Here is a 16,866-nt window from a genome sequence, read left to right as displayed (position 1 = left end):
TGGAGAAGTACAGTAAATATAGTATCAAACCCTGAAAATGTGCGTTAAAAACATTCATGGTTTAATGTCATAAATAGAGATAATGTATACCTGGTTCATAAAATTTACTATTCCTACACAAAATTTTTGTTACATTTTCAATTAGGTTATGTCTTGGTATGATAACCATAATGTAGGACATGAAGTGATGGAATTGTCTTTTCATTTTTTTCATCAAAATCTATTTCACGAAGTGAGTAACTTGGCAAAAAACATAACATGTGGTATAGGGCAAAATAGGATAAGATCCTTTGAATGCCCTTAATATTAATTAGTAATGCCATAAATCTATTGATTAAATATTACAATAACGATACACGTGGTAAAGATAGTATTTCAATTTAAATGTACTCATGTGGTGTACAAACATATATCTTTAACCGTGACATGCAAAGCGCACACACAACCACACACACACACACACACACGCGCGCGCGCGCGCGTATAGAAGATAACCATAATAATATAATAATGCATTATATATACATACAAGATTGAAAGCCATGTCAACAGCAGAGCAAGGACATGTTATTGTATTAAGTAATTGATCAATCAATATTGTGTATTGTAATGATTGTTGTGTTTCATTTATTTATTTCTTGCTGCGAAAAAAAATTCAAGTCCATGATACAAAACACGAAACCCGCTGCATGTTGAAAATGACGGGCACAAGTATTATATCAGACAAGAACATTTTTAAATTAAAAAGCAGTCAAGTTAAATAAGTCCGTGTGTTAAAAGTTGTTGGGGTTTTACAAAAGCTTTTGTCATCAATTCTTTTTAGTTTTGATTCAGATGTAAAGTTGTCATTAACCCAATCAAAGTGTTCCCAAAAATGATATTGGAAAAAGAGAATATGACTGTAAAACATGATATTGGGTTTAACTTGTGTGGACACATGGACATTATGTATTTCTATTTAATTGATCCTACGTGAAATTTCAATGAAAACATTCACCTCCGATTGCACCCATCTACTAGTCGTATTCACATAGTGAAGAGGTTTTAATTTGTCGATGGATAGATTGTCTAACTACCATACCAAAACGTCTTGATTTCGAATTCATGTTCTAATCTCTATACCGGAGGTTTCTACAATATCAACATTGTCTACGGGGATTGTATGACGTCATCTCATTTATTTTACCAGACCTAGACAAGAACGCTACCTACTTTAATTGCATTATATAAAATTCTCCGTCGTCTTATTTAAAAAAATAAAGCAAATGGCATTTAAGACGGAAATTACAAACTACAAGACCCGCTTTAGAAAAATGACCCAAGAAAAAAAAAAACAACACAGCCATACATGATAATTCTTCCATCCCAGTACAGTAAATAACTGGAAAAACTACATAATTCTTTAAATTGGTTGTTTGAGACGACAAGGGTGACAGCAAACAGACACTTTGTTGCTAAATTCACCAATTAACCATGTGTCGATTTCATATGGTGATCCCTTTCGTTGATAATTGGTAAGGCGTTTAACTATTAAACAAAACTTAGTGTTTTGCGAAGTGTTTTGCTCTCGACCATGTGTCGTATTCACACAACGATTCTTTATTGATCAAATTGTAAGGCGCCTATCTATCGCACGAAAATGTCTCAAGTTCAAATCCGAATAGAGATGCGAGATCTATTATGAGTAATTTTGAACCTATGATTATTATTATTCTAAAATATATCAACATTGTTTAAAGTGAGTGTTATTAACTTATTGTGAAATTCAATACAACAACCGTGTCGGTTTCATGAAAGTTTAACAGCCTGTTGAAATAAATATGTAAGGAACAAATGGATCTTTAATCAATACAACGCAATAAGACTTTTTTTTATACTATTGATTATGTTTCATCTTTTTTCGCTGAGTAAGCTTTCTGCGCGATTATGGGCTTTCAGAGAAGACAGGAATCGTAAGAAAACGACGAATTGTGTTGATCACGACCATGAGTCGTGGTCGTGATCACATACCGATTCTTTATTGATCAAATTGTAAGGCGTCTATCTATCGCACGAAAATGTCTCAAGTTCAAATCCGAATAGAGATGCGAGATCTATTATGAGTAATTTTGAACCTATGATTATTATTATTCTAAAATATATCAACATTATTTAAAGTGAGTGTTATTAACTTATGTGACGGTGCATCTTCGTATCTATTCACAGACATTACATTAGGACAATGACATTAAAACATGGACTTTTTGTTATCTATTTTTTAAATCTTATCAATATAGCTATCGCACATCTAAGACGGCAATAATTACAAAGTGTATAAAACACACAACAATAATACAATCAACACAAGGATTAGATATATCTTATACTATAACACAATTACACTATAATAAAGTAATCATAATACATATTTTTCTCCTGCGCATGTATGTTAAGAAATAATTACAAAGTGTGTAAAACACACAATAATACAATTTTAAAAATAACTACAAAGTGTGTAAAACACACGACAATAATAAAATTAACACAGGTTTTACATATATATCTAATACTATAACAAACTTACACACTACTATAATAAAATGATAATACACATTTTACAATTTAATAACGGTTTCTCCTACACATGTATATTAACGACATTAATAATTACAAAGTGTGTAAAACACACAATAATACAATTAAAAATAACTGCAAAGTGTGTACAACACACAACAATAATACAATTGACACACCTATTACACATGTGTAATACTATAACACACTTACACACTATTGTTATAAACTGCTGATCATGCAATTTTTTATTTAACAATTTAACAAGGGTTTCTCATGCTTTTTATATTACTACTGACGACGACGATGATGATGATGATGATGATGATGATGATGATGATGATGATGATGATGATGATGATGATGATGATGATCATGATCATGATGATGATGATGATCATGATGATGACGATGATGATGACGACGATGATGATGATGATGATGATGGTGATGATGATGATGATGATGATGATGATGATGATGATGATGATGATGATGATGATGATGATGATGATGATTATGATGATGATGATAACAGTCATTGACAAAGACCACACTACTTACTTGACGAACCATCGCAGCAGGAGACTGATAACTCCAGCAGTACTCAATGAAATTACCAACCAGATCATGTTTCTACTTATTGGTTTGTCAGATACACAGAGCTATCGGTATCCCTATGTTTTCTATTGATCCTATGCGTTTAAGTGAAATACTTACTACATCCGCCAGCCGGATAGCACGTACCAACACACAAAACTATTAGCTATGAGTAACCTTGAACGTTTATAGTCTAACTTATATAATTTAGTATATAATTTAGGGAGAACTTATCATCAAAATTGTTGTCAAAAATACAATAACAAAGAGATGAGTGACGTCAATTCGGTTCCTTCTATAATTTAAATACTTATACAACTTATACATGCATCTACCATACGCATAGCCTATTGCTCAGAATTTATATTTGATTAGCACTTAAAACAATAATAAAATCAATACATCACTTTTTCTACCAACAATCAGAAGAAAAGAACCGCGAATAAAAATGATTTAAAACACTCCAAAATTCTCGATGTTTATCGATTTAATAAATCCACCAAAATTAAAACTTTTAACTGAAATATTTCGGTGTTTTTCTCCTTAAATCCAACGTCTACGAATAATATTTTCATCTCAGTCGGTATTGCTGGCATCACAGCTAAACCAACCACAACCTATTACTTCGTCCAACTGCACAGATCCTGATCAGTTTTGACAACCCAAAGCTGAATGTCAAGGTAACGAAATAAATACAGACTGTCCAACCACTACTACCACCCTCTCCCCATCCCCCCTAATGCATCCATTCTTTTAAGTAAAAAAAGAAAAAAGAAAAAAAAAAAAAAAAAAGAAAAGAAACGCAGGCAGACGCAAGAAAAAGGCTAATGCCATGACCTGCTCGAAATGCAAGTTCGTCGCACCCGAATGGGTTTAAAAGGTCAGAGTTTATTATGACTGTCAGTCAGTCAGTCTGTCCGTCATTATGGATGGACCAGCAAGACCTTGGCAGAACGTGCTCGTGTTAGTTACAAACAGTAAAACGTACTAATAAATTCTTTTGTCATACGGATCACAACGTGCTCTTATTTTCAGGTCTGACAACACAACCCAAATGGGCATGATCTATATTACATTTCCAAGTGCTCGAGGTCATTGGTCACGTTGCAAAGTGTGCTCAAAATGACCCACATAGCGAAAAGTGTTCACAGTTTGAGAAATATCCAACGTTACAATTGGTCATTTTGCTCAGCATGACTTATTGTATGTTTACAACTTTCATAAACAAAGCAGCGTGTTTAGATACATTGAGAAATATCCAATCGTTGTACAGCAACATATCATGTGATCGATGACTAGGTTAGACGAAAACATGAATATAGATCGCTCCCATTGTTATTGGTTCATTGTCATGGAAATTACAGTGGTCACCGTTTATATGCACTCCGGCTACAACCACGATCTGGATTTTTACTATATTATGTACTTCTTTATAAACACGTTCATTGAAACGGGCTCCGCTTATAAGCACTCTACATTTGCTGACCATTTCTTTAAAATGACAAAATTAATAAATAAATAAAAATAGATAGAAAGAAAATGAATAATTACAGACAATTACCAAAGAGGGGTAACAAAAACCATCAATATTATGCTCTGCAAGTAACATATTTTGGTTCACACTCCACACCTCACTATTCTACTATCATTACCTCCCTTGCACAAATCAATTGACACTACAGTGGTGAAACCAAAGAAATATAATCTTTGATGAAACCAACAATGCACGTCCGTCATTAAAGCTTAACGTGATAACAATAGGTTCGTTGGATCATTGAAACGGTACGGGGATGACGGGGAGGGGGGGGGGGGGGGGGGGGGGGGGGGGGGGGGGGGGATAAAAGCAGTGGCGGTTCTAGCCTATTTATAGAGGTGGGGCAAAGATGATTCGGTCATATATATATATATATATATATATATATATATATATATATATATATATATATATATATATATATATAATATATATATATTTCAACTTTTAAAAAATAAAATATTTCAACCACATATAATCACATTCACAATGAAATGACAATACCAGTAGATTTTAATTATTCCAAACGTAATCAAAAAGGAATCACGAAAGAGAATACAACAAAAAAATAAAGCGACGAGACAAAATGCGACAACACCTTGACAATACAAGTCCATTTCGTTCACTCGAAAAATTAAAGAGATGCTTTAATCCCTCAACGGCGAGATTGATATTTCTGTTACATTTTCAGAAGTACGTAGTAACTTTAAATTTTTCATCGAGAAGCAACAACCGCGATATGACTCGAGTTTCATTCAGAGCTCAAATTGCATCATTTTTACTGCTCTCTTGGTGGTTAGAATGATTGTGCCGGTGGTGGTAGCAGTTGGAATAATGGTAGCGGTGGTGGTGGTGGTGGTGGAGGAGGAGGAGGAGGAGGAGGAAGAGAAGACGGTGAGGGAGGATGTAATTATGGTAGTGGTTTTGGTGGTGCTGTTGGTTAGAATGATAGTTGTGGAGACGATGACGAAAATTATATGATGATGTTGATATTGTTTTTATTGCTATTGTAGTACTTGTTGTTAATGTTGTTGTTGTTGTTAATGATGATGATAATGATGGCAACGACGATGTCGTCGACAATGATGATTACCGTACGATATGACAAAGTTTATTCAATCGTAGGCGTTCGCCATTAAATCATACAATTTGATGACAACATACATGAAAGTGGAAAAAAATGGTAAATGGAACCAAACAATAAATTGATACCATTAATAACCACAAAAAAATACAACAATCGTAATACCACCAATACGTACAACAACAATAATAATAATAATAATAATAATAATAATAATAATAATAATAATAATAATAATAATAATAATAATAATAATAATAATAATAATAATAATAATAATAATAATAATAATAATAATAATAACAATAATAATAACAATAATAATATTACCATCATCATTACTACCACCACCATCACTATTACCATCACCACCATCACCATCATTATTACGTTTCCAATCCGTTTTTCTCGTTTTTAAAAAAAATTGATACCTTAATAGACGAAAATTCCGGTGATTTTTTTAAAGGATAGTTAAAATATCTACCATTTTATTAACCCTGAAAACTACGATTTTTATTTTCCTATTTCAAGTAGGCAGGTCTGCTATGACAAGTATCAGTTCCATAGTCAAAAAAAGACAAATTAAAAACAAAGTTTACTTAATCTTAGGCTTTCGCCAATAATTCATACAATACAATTAAGACAAATTAAATAATGCTACCAATCTCTCCTCATGCATTAGTTAGACTATAACAATAACGACCGTGTTATCTTTACTCCTTACCCAACCAACCCCTAGCTTCCCGCCTCTTCATCGCGAACTATCTTATGTATGTATTAGCTTCAGGACGGGCAAGTACGGAATCTGCCCACCCTTCCTTTAAACGTCTTTATTTCCTCTATAACTTAGAATTCAACTCTCTCCTTTCTCAGAAGAGTATTTCTCGTATACTAATTCAATTGTTGAGTAAACCAAAATGGTGGTTGTATTTTATATATTTATTTAGTCGTGACTTCTGAATAAAAGTGTTTTATTAGAGGGAATGCAATAGAAAATACATTGTTTTGCAAAAATATTTAGTCTGGCAATAAAAATACAGCGGTAATTACTTTAAGAATTTTTTTTTAAAAGGAACAAATTAATTTGTTTAAAAAAAAACAAAAAAAAAAAACAAAAAAAAAAAAAAAAAAAAAAAAAACAAATAAGACAACAATTTAAATAAATGAATTTTGAGAAGCACTAAAGAAAACGAGAAAAAAAAAGAAATAATTTAAATGGATAAACAAATATATTAAAACAACACGAGTTAATACTAACTTGATATAATATTAGTAAATTGATAAATTTAATTCAATACTGGAACCTTCCCAATGTTATTACATCAATGGTACCAGCACAAGTAAGGCAATAAATAAGAAAAAGTTCGTTTGCCAAAATCTCTATTTAGTGCTCACTGGTTTATAAGGTGGGCTCATTTGAATTAGCCCGACCTAGTACTAGAGAGGCCAGACAGCAAAATCACCGTCAGGCGACGTGACGATGAGATGACGATGTGGGCGGAGTGGAGTCGTTGGGAAAGGGGGGGGGGGGGAGGTGGGAGGTGATAAAAAAGAACAGGAGCGTATCCTGGTTTATGCATTACGGGGTGCATGGTGATTCGCAATCTATCAAATATACATACAAATTGATTTCAGTACGAAGCATCAAGTTTAAGTACTAACTTTTAAAATTATCTAATTTAAATTAGATTATTTCGGACCTGGTAATACAGCTTATAACTTGAAAAAAACAGGCTGGTATTTGCCCACCCTGCCCATTATTACCAGCCGTCCCTGGATAAAAGGTGAAAGCTGTGTAAGAGATCAGACTGTCACCATAATTAATCATCAGTGTCAAGCCACTCATTTTGATGAACACAGTTTGCATGTATGGGAGATTGCCGATGGAAGGTTGTTCCAGGAGAAAGCCTGCCGGCCAGGACAGTTCATTTGCACCGTGGCGTATGTCATATTTTGTGCTCACTTGCGTACATTTTGGTGACACTCCTATCTTTGTGACGTCAGTCTGATAGGCTGATACCAAATATCAAAAATGCCATAAGACCAGTGGTGATCTTTGATTAGTTGATTGTCGAAAGGGGAGGGGGTGGGGGGGGGGGGGGGGGATAGATGAGTCTTTTTTTCTTCTTTCTCTGATATAAATAGAAGGAAGTTGATGTCACTCAGGTCTTTGTTATTGTTTTTTGCCATCCACGTTTATGAGTAATGTTCACTAAACTGTATTAGCCAAACTATAAAAGTTCATGGTTGCATATAGTGTTGTTTGTTGGTCCGTAAAATTTCTGGATGGCAATGTTGTGAGCTTCTTAGCCAAGCGCATACTATCTATAGGTGCTTATGGTTTGTTTTTGTTTATTCTCACCGTCTATCGTTCCTTTTCCTCCCCTTCCTCTTCTTTCTTTAATATATATATATATATATATATATATATATATATATATATATATATATATATATATATATATATATATAATGTAGATCGAGCAGTGAAAGAATGGAGACATTGCCGTAGTTAGCGGCACCCAATAAATCACGTTGTATATTTTTGAAGTGCAGTCTGATTTCTGGTCCTTCTATGCAGATTGACAGGATTCGAACACATTGAATTCGTCGAGGTGCAGGTGCTCCTTGAGGTGGATTGCAACGACTTTTTATAAAATCTTTGAGAGACATGGAGGATTGGAGACAGGTCGGATGTTGTTCAGTTCTTCAAAAGATAGGTTATGTTAGACTTGTTAGAAATTGTCCATGTTCTGTAAGAGTTCTTTGTTTTACGCATCTGATCTAAGCTCCATTTGTATAGATTATCATCATCATCATCATCATCATCATCATCATCATCATCATCATCATCATCATAACCATCATCATCATTATTATTATTATTATTATTATTATTATTATTATTATTATTATTATTATTATTATTATTATTATTATTATTATTATTATTATTATTATTATTATTGTTTTATTAATACATACTATTATCTCGTACATTTCTTTGACCAAGACATTTATCCCCTATTGCTAACGTTACGGTTGACACCTGGATTATCTTGGTCTTTTTTCCAGATCGATCATATCAACAACAACAACAACAACATCAAATTATGTCCCCTTTAGATCAGTAAAGTAAATCACATGTCAGTTTTGTTGTGCGCTATATAAAAGCTCACTGTTTGTTGTTGTTTTTCTTTTTGGTTTTTTTTTTTTTTGGAGAGGGGGGGGGGGGGGGGGAGGCGTAATGTTCCTCGTCGTAAAACACAGTTAATGGTCGACATTAGACTAGCCGGTCCAAGAGACCGGACAGTGACACATTGTCTAGCCGTGTTGTTGTTAACTTACACATCCTGCGAAAAATGCCCATTGTCAAGGTCGCTCTGACATGTCATGTTCAGGTCATTGGACTTGATGGGGTTCCCTATGGTGCACGGTGATCCCAAACTTTAGTTGACTAGACAGACTTCAGCTCAAACAAACTTGGTTCGAATCCGCGTGGACCTCTCTCTCTCTCTCTCTCACTCTCTCTCTCTCTCTCTCTCTCTATCTATCTCTCTCCCTCTCTCTCTCTCTCTCTCTCTCTCTCTCTCTCTCTCTCTCTAACGTTACATCGGTGGGGTCTAACTTCCTGTCCAATATGTCCACGCTGTGGGCAAGAACCCGAGACGGCAGAGCATCTAGTCGAAAGGTGTGTTGTGACGATGCTGCCGGGCGGGTTTGCGACGGTGCACGAATGGGGACCGGACTTTGCTGATTGGGTCGATCGTCATAACATAATAGTGTGAACCATAAGAGGCTGCTGCCAAAGGGTACCGACTGCGACTACCCGCCTCGTTGTGTGGCCTTGAGCAAGTCACCTCACTCTAGCTCACTTTGCGGCGCTTCACTGCGGCTAACGCCTGTTATTCCAGTCTTCCCTAAGAATGGACTTTAAAGGCAAATTTGGGGATGAATAAAGGGAATTTGGTGTTATTCATTTATTATTTCATTTACATACGCTGCTGTGTCCATCTCGAAGGTGTTGCTAGGAGGATAGAAAACACCATATTTGATGGAAGGTCACGGCGACCTCTTGGGTTACTCCATTGTGGAGTGATTGTGTCGTATATGGTATGGAAGGCAATCATATCGAGAGGAAAGATATTACATTTAATAAGCTTCGTGATCCAATGCACATGTTGTAGGCAAGGCTGTATATGATATAAATGTACCTATACACGGAGTGTTTTTTTTTTTTTGTTTTTTTTTTTTTTTTTTTTTTTTTTTTTTTTTTTGCTTTTTTTTTTTTATTTTTTTTTATTTTTTTTTTTTTTGCATTTGTTTTTTTTTATTTGTTTTCTTTTTGTTTTTTGTTTTTTTTGTTGTTTTTTTTTTTTAAATTAATATTTTAAAATCATACTCTGATAAGAAACTTTTATCTTGAGAAATAGAAGAAATAACGATAATGAAGTAAATCATAATCTTAAAACCTTTTGAAACCAACGGGCGTTTTACAATAATAGTAATAGTAGTAATATACATTTATTGTCCACAACATTGAAAATGGTGGTTTACGATGCTCGAACAAATAAAATAAACATTAATAGAAATGTGTGGATCTCATAATAATATGATGCTCATAACAAATTTACTTTTCAATGCACACATACATCTTTACAATTTAATACAACAGAGAAAATTGCTTTCTATATGTCCACCGGTCTTGGATGCGAGCGAAATGAAGACGATATTATGTGAAAGAGCTGTTGTTAAGTTCTACTTGCTGGACACAGCGCGGTGAAGAGCACACTCTCTCTCTTCACCTGAACGCGACCATCGACTTCGCCAACTGTTTTTTGTGATTTTAGAGATGCGAACTCTGCAACAAAAAACAACAGGTGAAGCAGCACTAGCCAGATTGTAAATTTAGTGCCATATCTTTTTCTCAAACTCTTTGCGTTCAAACTCCCTTATGATGACCTCTTCTCAACCAATTTAATATTTAAAACACACACACACACACACACACACACACATACACACACAAAAAAATATAAAGAAAAAAACAACAACAAAAAAAACAAAAAATAACAACAACAAAAACGAACAAAAACAAACAACAAAACAAAACAAACAAAAAATAAAAAATAAAATAAATGCAAAACAGAGCTTTCTTGGATAGATCCTACCAACTCATAAACGCTGAACTCGGATGTAGATGAGTACATAGAGTAGAGATTGATGAATAGCATGAGAACTTATGTGTAAAATATGTGCCGAATGGGCAACATGAAAGGTCCTAGGCTTGACTCGTCAGACAATAGAGAGGGCCGACTGGGGGCCGACTGGGGACCGACTGGGGGCCGACTGAGGGCCGGCTGAGGACCGGGTGATTCCTGTCGACAGAAGACATAGTGTTGATGTTGTTGTTTTGTTTTGTTTTTGTTTGTTTTGTTATTATTTTTTTAATGGTGTGAATTATCTATATCTTGATATCTATACATTCATGGCAACATCTAATGATGTCGCGCAAAAGAGAATGTTAAAAAAAAAAAAAATTAACACACGGGGAACGCATCGAATTGGATTGAATCATATTATGGTGGAAAAGTGCTAGAAAAGTGATTGGAAAAAAAGAGGGGGGAGAGAGAGAGAGAGAGAGAGAGAGAGAGAGAGAGAGAGAGCATGCCTGCCATAAAGTCAAGCGTTGTTTGACGTGGTCAGTTATCAAATTAGTGACGATGTAAAACATACACACTTATACCCTTACCCTTCCTTGCGCTTCCCAATGCACATCCAATCTTCCTGATTGGTTTCGTGGAACCAAATTGACAAGTTATGCCATTCAAGTCGGATCGTCACTGTTATAACCATGTATTTATTTACATCAAAGTGGTGTTGGCTAATGTATGTATATTACGTGTCTTACTCAAGGACACAATGTCTTTGTAATGGATTGCAATCATTGTCACTGTTCGGCTATGTGGTCTAGTGGTATAACACTCGCCTTCGGATCGGAAGGTCCTGGGTTCAAGACCCTTGCGTCTATTGTTGAGTTGAGTTCTTGGAAAAGGCTCTTTACTCACATTCTCTCCTCGTACTCAGGTGTAAAATGAGCACATGGCCAATAACAGCATTGTGTCTGTCCGAAAAAATTGTAATATCGTCTAACAGGCGTCATGTCTCGTCCTATATTATGTTAAATGTTGTTGTTGACTTGGGGCCCATTGTAAAACACTTTGAGCACGTTTAGTCCATATTGCTTTGTATAAAAGCTCAAGTTTTGTCATGAAATCGCTCAGTCGTCAAGCCTAGTGCCGTATGACTTTTTAAACTGAAATGGTACAACAGACGTCACACAAATAAATAAAACTTTAATATCCTCAAAAACTTCAATCTCGTGGGACTGTAGATGCCACAAGTTAAAAAAATCACAAGGCAGTCAATCTAAATAAAACAACATAATAGACAGCCTTAGACTTGGAACCCGAAAAGATTGGTTTTAAAAATATTAAAAATATTTTTTATCTTGCTCTTTGTTGAAACAGTTAATATTTTTTCCCCCGTTTTATATCAAAAATACTTCCCTAAGTTGGACACATTTGGCCCCCTTTTATGGGCGATTTGATTCACAAAGCAGCAAAGACCTGGCAAATATGTCCGTCTACTGATAAGATGAGCAGCTCGACAATCAACAACTGAGAGAAAGAAGGAACTTGCTTTATCTATCTGAAACTGTTGATGCTGCAGGGTCCCTAAACGGGTTGCAAGTAAAATGGGTAAGTTTTTTTACAATCCATTGTCGGTCGTGCAGTATGCATTTAGTCTCTAAGATCAACAACGAACGCAAAGCTGTTGGCAATAACATTGAATGATAACATTGTGAAAGTTAGTGAATTCAAGAAATGATTGGCAAATAATAGACTCGCTCTAACTCGACTCTTGTCTCTTGAACTTGAGGCTCCACACAAACTCAATAATTACAATCAAATCATGTTTTCGTCATATGAACTATGCTCTTAAACGACTTATAGTTATGCAGGTTTGTTTTCCGAACGCAATTAATGGCCTAGTTCAACGTAATGGACAATAATTTGCGTAATTTTTTGAGATGCCCATTGCAACAATGAGTGAAGTGAAGTCGAAGTATGGTCATCATGGTAATGGTAATGGTGAGTATGAGTGAGTAATGAGTACGAGTCCATGATTATAATGACAGGCGTATCAGACCTGCAAATAAGTACACGTCGCTCTCATATAATCAAGAATATGTTTTTGAAAACAGCTGCAAGGCGCTCTCTCTCTCTCTCTCTCTCTCTCTCTCTCTCTCTCTCTCTCTCTCTCTCTCTATCTCTCTATCTATCTATCTCTCTTTCTTTCTTTCTTTCTTTATTCCCCCCCTCTCCCTCACTTTCTTTTTTTCTCTTCGCTTCTCTCTATATCTCATAAAATACAGTATTGTTCTCAGTTCTCGCTCTTTTAAAAAATTAGTTAGAATTAGGGTTATTTATCATTATCATCTTCATTTACAAATCATTTCCTTTAGGTACATCCAAAAAATGATACCATTATCATTAGGCAGATGGAGCTGAACTTTATTTTGTGTCAAATTAAAATGGCAATCTGATGGAAATTATTTTGTATTTGACCAGCAGAGTACTTTGCACCAGATCTAACAGACCTAGTTTTGATTTTAATGATGTACCGGTGGGTGGACAAATAACAATGGAGATCAGAACAAGATCTCGAACTCGACTTCACCCAGGATTGATCTCAGTCCCCTTGCATGCAAAGCGAGTTCTTGACTAGCTAAACTATCGGGAACTTAATTTCCTTACGTCTGCTTTAGTTTAATTTTAAGGAGATTGTGATTTTGATGGAGATAAAAGGGGGGAAAAAATCAAGGCTAATAAAATTATTCGAAACTGAAGAAGTGTGGATTTTGTCTGTATCTGATTCTGAATATTACTCGAAGTCTACTCAATTGTTCTATAAAATTGTATTCGAGGGCGAAGTGAGTTGTTGAATATAATATAGCTTCTTTTATTGGTGTTTAAGCTGAAGTACTTTGATAATCTTACACTTGAAGCTGTAGACAGGGTTTGATTTTTTATATGATTTTACACTGACCTATTTTCACCCAAGAGAATTGAAGCATTTTTGTGTAGCAGTTGAAGCCAAGTCACATCATTGTAACAACTTTTTTCTGTTCAAAATATTTTTTGACCAGAGAAGTTGTGGGAGTTTAATTATTATTTCTTCAGCCCTCAATAAGCAATGTAAAATATTGGTTGGCCTGTAAAAAGCTGATTCACATTTGATTGTTTCTCTCTTTCTTGTATCAAGTCAGAAGATCAGGGTCCAATTTTATGATCACTCACATCTCATAGACCGATTAGATTCGGCTTTTTAAAATTTTTTTACTCACAAAAATGTGTACTTTCGACGATCTGCACTTATCTTACAGTTTTTTTAAAAAGCCAATGTCAATAGCAACAGGACACTTTTTGTCTCTATGTCATTTGTAACCGACGTATTTTCCTTCCGAATCGAAGCTCTCTCAATCTCAAAATAGCTGCTATGTAGTCGATGTTATGATGTATCCTCCTAGTAAGCAGTCTCAGACTAAGCTTGAAGTCCGGCCTCAGCAATGACGAAATCTTGGCCAAACTTAGGCAGAAGAGGCCGTGATTGTAGTATGGGACTTGCTTAGTCAGCTCCCATAAAATCCAATTTTTTCAAGTCCTTGTCTTAAGTCAGAGACTAAGCGCTGCTCGTCCACGTTCACGAAAACGGGCCCTGGATTTAGAATGGGACAGCTTGTTCTAGTGCGAACTATGACATATTTGTTTTTGGGCACTCAATCATTTTACCTCATCTGCTTCAGTTACTTTCAGTTTTAGTTTTGGAAGATTGCATTTTTCATTCTAACTTTTTCATGACATTATAGAGATTTTATACTATACCTATGAATATTTACTCCTGGAGTCATTTGGTGTCTCGGCAATGGGTAAACATGTCTTGAGGGTAGAAAATCTGTTTAATTTTTTTTAAAGAGATGGCATTACAAAGAAAAGATCTCAGTCATTTATTCAGTGAATCGGATTGACATTTTGTCGCTAAGGCTAGGGTTCAGCTTTATTTCCAAAGAAAAAATCGACTTGATAAAAATAATAATGACAAGAATAACCCTATAGTTATTGTCAGTTGCTAAAAAAATTAAAAATTCTGTAGATCATCTGATACAGTACTTTTTTTTGGGTGTGTTTGTATGTGTGTGGAAACAACTTCGATTGAGAGTCAAGTTAAAGGGAAGAGGTACTTTTATTCTGGCAAGCACATGACTTGATTAAATAGATGATGTTGTTAAAAGATAGAGAGAGGTCTTTGGGTACTGGGGGACAAATTTTCCTTCACCTGTTTATTAAATATAATACAACTTATGATGGAGACTGTAGTAACATAAAAAAAAGGGGAAAAAATATTTTTTAATTGAAGTATCAAATGGTCCTGGCCTTTTTCATTTGTATATGTGACTAATTACTAATTATAAGAGCAACTGTTCAGTAAGAAAGATTTATCTAGAAGGTCATGTTAGCTTCCAGAAAAAAGTGTTTTTGTTGAAAGATGAACCATCTCACTTCTTTGTAATCAAACTCTGAAGTGAGGTGAAAGAGTTTGGCAATAGTAGGTGTCACAGGGTACCAAAATCTTTGAAAGTTGGCTTCAAAAGTATTTGTGACATCTGTAAGAATATTAATTTGGCTTTTGAAGTTAATTTGTGACAGAATATTTTAATGCTGTTGTTTTCTCCAGAATTTTGGACATTATTTGCTGACATTGGATTAGTTTTGTTAAAGTGGAGTTACAATTGAAAACAGCATTTTTGGAATATTTAACAGGATATGTAATGCCACATCCTCCCCCACCAACCATGACTGAATTTTATTTTCTAATTAAAAGCGTTCTCTGAGCATTGAGTTTTAGATCCGCTCACATTTAGAAATTTTATTGAGTAGGTTAAGGATTGCATGCATTATGCCTCTCATTTTTGCTTATTCAGTTTATAAATTTAAACAAGAAGATTATAAATTAAATACAGTGAAACACGGGTTGAATGAACAAGGACAGAATTCCCAAATTATCTCCTTCTTTGTCTTAGTAAATTTTACACAGCATCCACGATCGGTTTTCTCAGCTCAAGTCTACTGCAATATATTTTCCCTTTTATAATGCCAATAAAACCGAATTTACAACAATATCGAGGAACAAAGAGGAATGGAAAAGAACAAAGAAAGTCGGCTCACTAATTGGAGACACCGAGGATGTACAAAGAAGAAAACAGCTATCAAACGCCGCACTCAGTAAACTCACCAATGTATGGATTATAGGTGACAAAATAAAGAGAAAAACCAAACTGAAACTGTACCGTGCTCTTGTAAAACCGGTACTTCTGTATAACTGCGGCACTTGGGCGTTGACAAAATCCGAAGAACATCTGGATGCCTTCCATCGCACACAGCTAAGAAGGGTACTGGACATCAAATACCCAAAAAAAGATCTCAAATGAATCACTCTATAAGATCACAAAAGAAAGACCAATCTCCCTTGACATTTTACAACAACGATGGCAACTTTTCGGTCACATACTACGCAGGGACAAAAACATACCAGCTAACCAAGCCATGTCGGGATACTTCCAAAAACACAGGAACCTTTTCAGAGGAAGACCGATCACAACACTCCCTGTGATCCTAAACAAAAACCTCACAACACTTGGACAAAGCATTAGTCTCATAACGGCAGGGGACCTTGAAAATCTGAGAACCCTAGCAGAGGACCGGCAATATTGGAGACACCTCACACAGGAAATACTGGAAACAGCCAAGGCGACCCGATCTTTCGGTCGAGACGCGAAAGGCATCTAAGTCAAGTCAATGGTATTTTGAAAGGAGAGTTATTTATATAACCAAAGCCATTTAGTGCTGAAGTCTTGTGATTTATCTTAAATTAAAAATAAGTTAGAGTTGATCTCTAGGATAATGTTTTATTGGGATCATCTCAAATTAGTTTTCTAATCTGTTATATATATATAGTTATAATCATGTCAACA

General features: G+C 35.0%; 2 protein-coding genes across 4 annotated transcripts in view; one reads left to right on the top strand and one right to left on the bottom strand.

Moving 5' to 3' along the window:
- The window catches only part of LOC144964502 (failed axon connections homolog), a 29,013-nt gene extending 24,996 nt beyond the window's left edge, over positions 1-4,017 (bottom strand). The window contains exons 1-2 of one of the 2 annotated variants that reach the window (XM_078898875.1): positions 3,561-4,017; positions 3,118-3,248 (exon numbers count right to left, since the gene is read on the bottom strand). In XM_078898875.1, coding sequence (XP_078755001.1) covers positions 3,118-3,185 — 68 coding nt within the window. In that variant the 5' untranslated portion in view covers positions 3,186-3,248; positions 3,561-4,017. Of the gene's footprint in view, positions 1-3,117 lie in introns of both variants that reach the window. The other variant, XM_078898874.1, reaches the window with a different exon arrangement.
- An 8,369-nt stretch (positions 4,018-12,386) lies between these two features.
- LOC144964501 (uncharacterized) overlaps positions 12,387-16,866 on the top strand; it is an 81,331-nt gene continuing 76,851 nt past the window's right edge. The window contains exon 1 of one of the 2 annotated variants that reach the window (XM_078898872.1): positions 12,387-12,532. In XM_078898872.1, the coding sequence (XP_078754998.1) occupies positions 12,529-12,532 (4 nt within the window). In that variant the 5' untranslated portion in view covers positions 12,387-12,528. The remainder of the gene's footprint in view (positions 12,533-16,866) is intronic. The other variant, XM_078898871.1, reaches the window with a different exon arrangement.

Source organism: Berghia stephanieae, chromosome 2 (genome assembly GCF_034508935.2).
Source record: "Berghia stephanieae isolate SIO BIC M18660-M18661 chromosome 2, UCSD_Bste_1.3, whole genome shotgun sequence".
In the NCBI taxonomy this organism is placed as follows: domain Eukaryota; kingdom Metazoa; phylum Mollusca; class Gastropoda; order Nudibranchia; family Aeolidiidae; genus Berghia; species Berghia stephanieae.
Note: the sequence above shows the minus strand (reverse complement) of the source record. Positions and strands in the feature narration are given on the sequence as shown.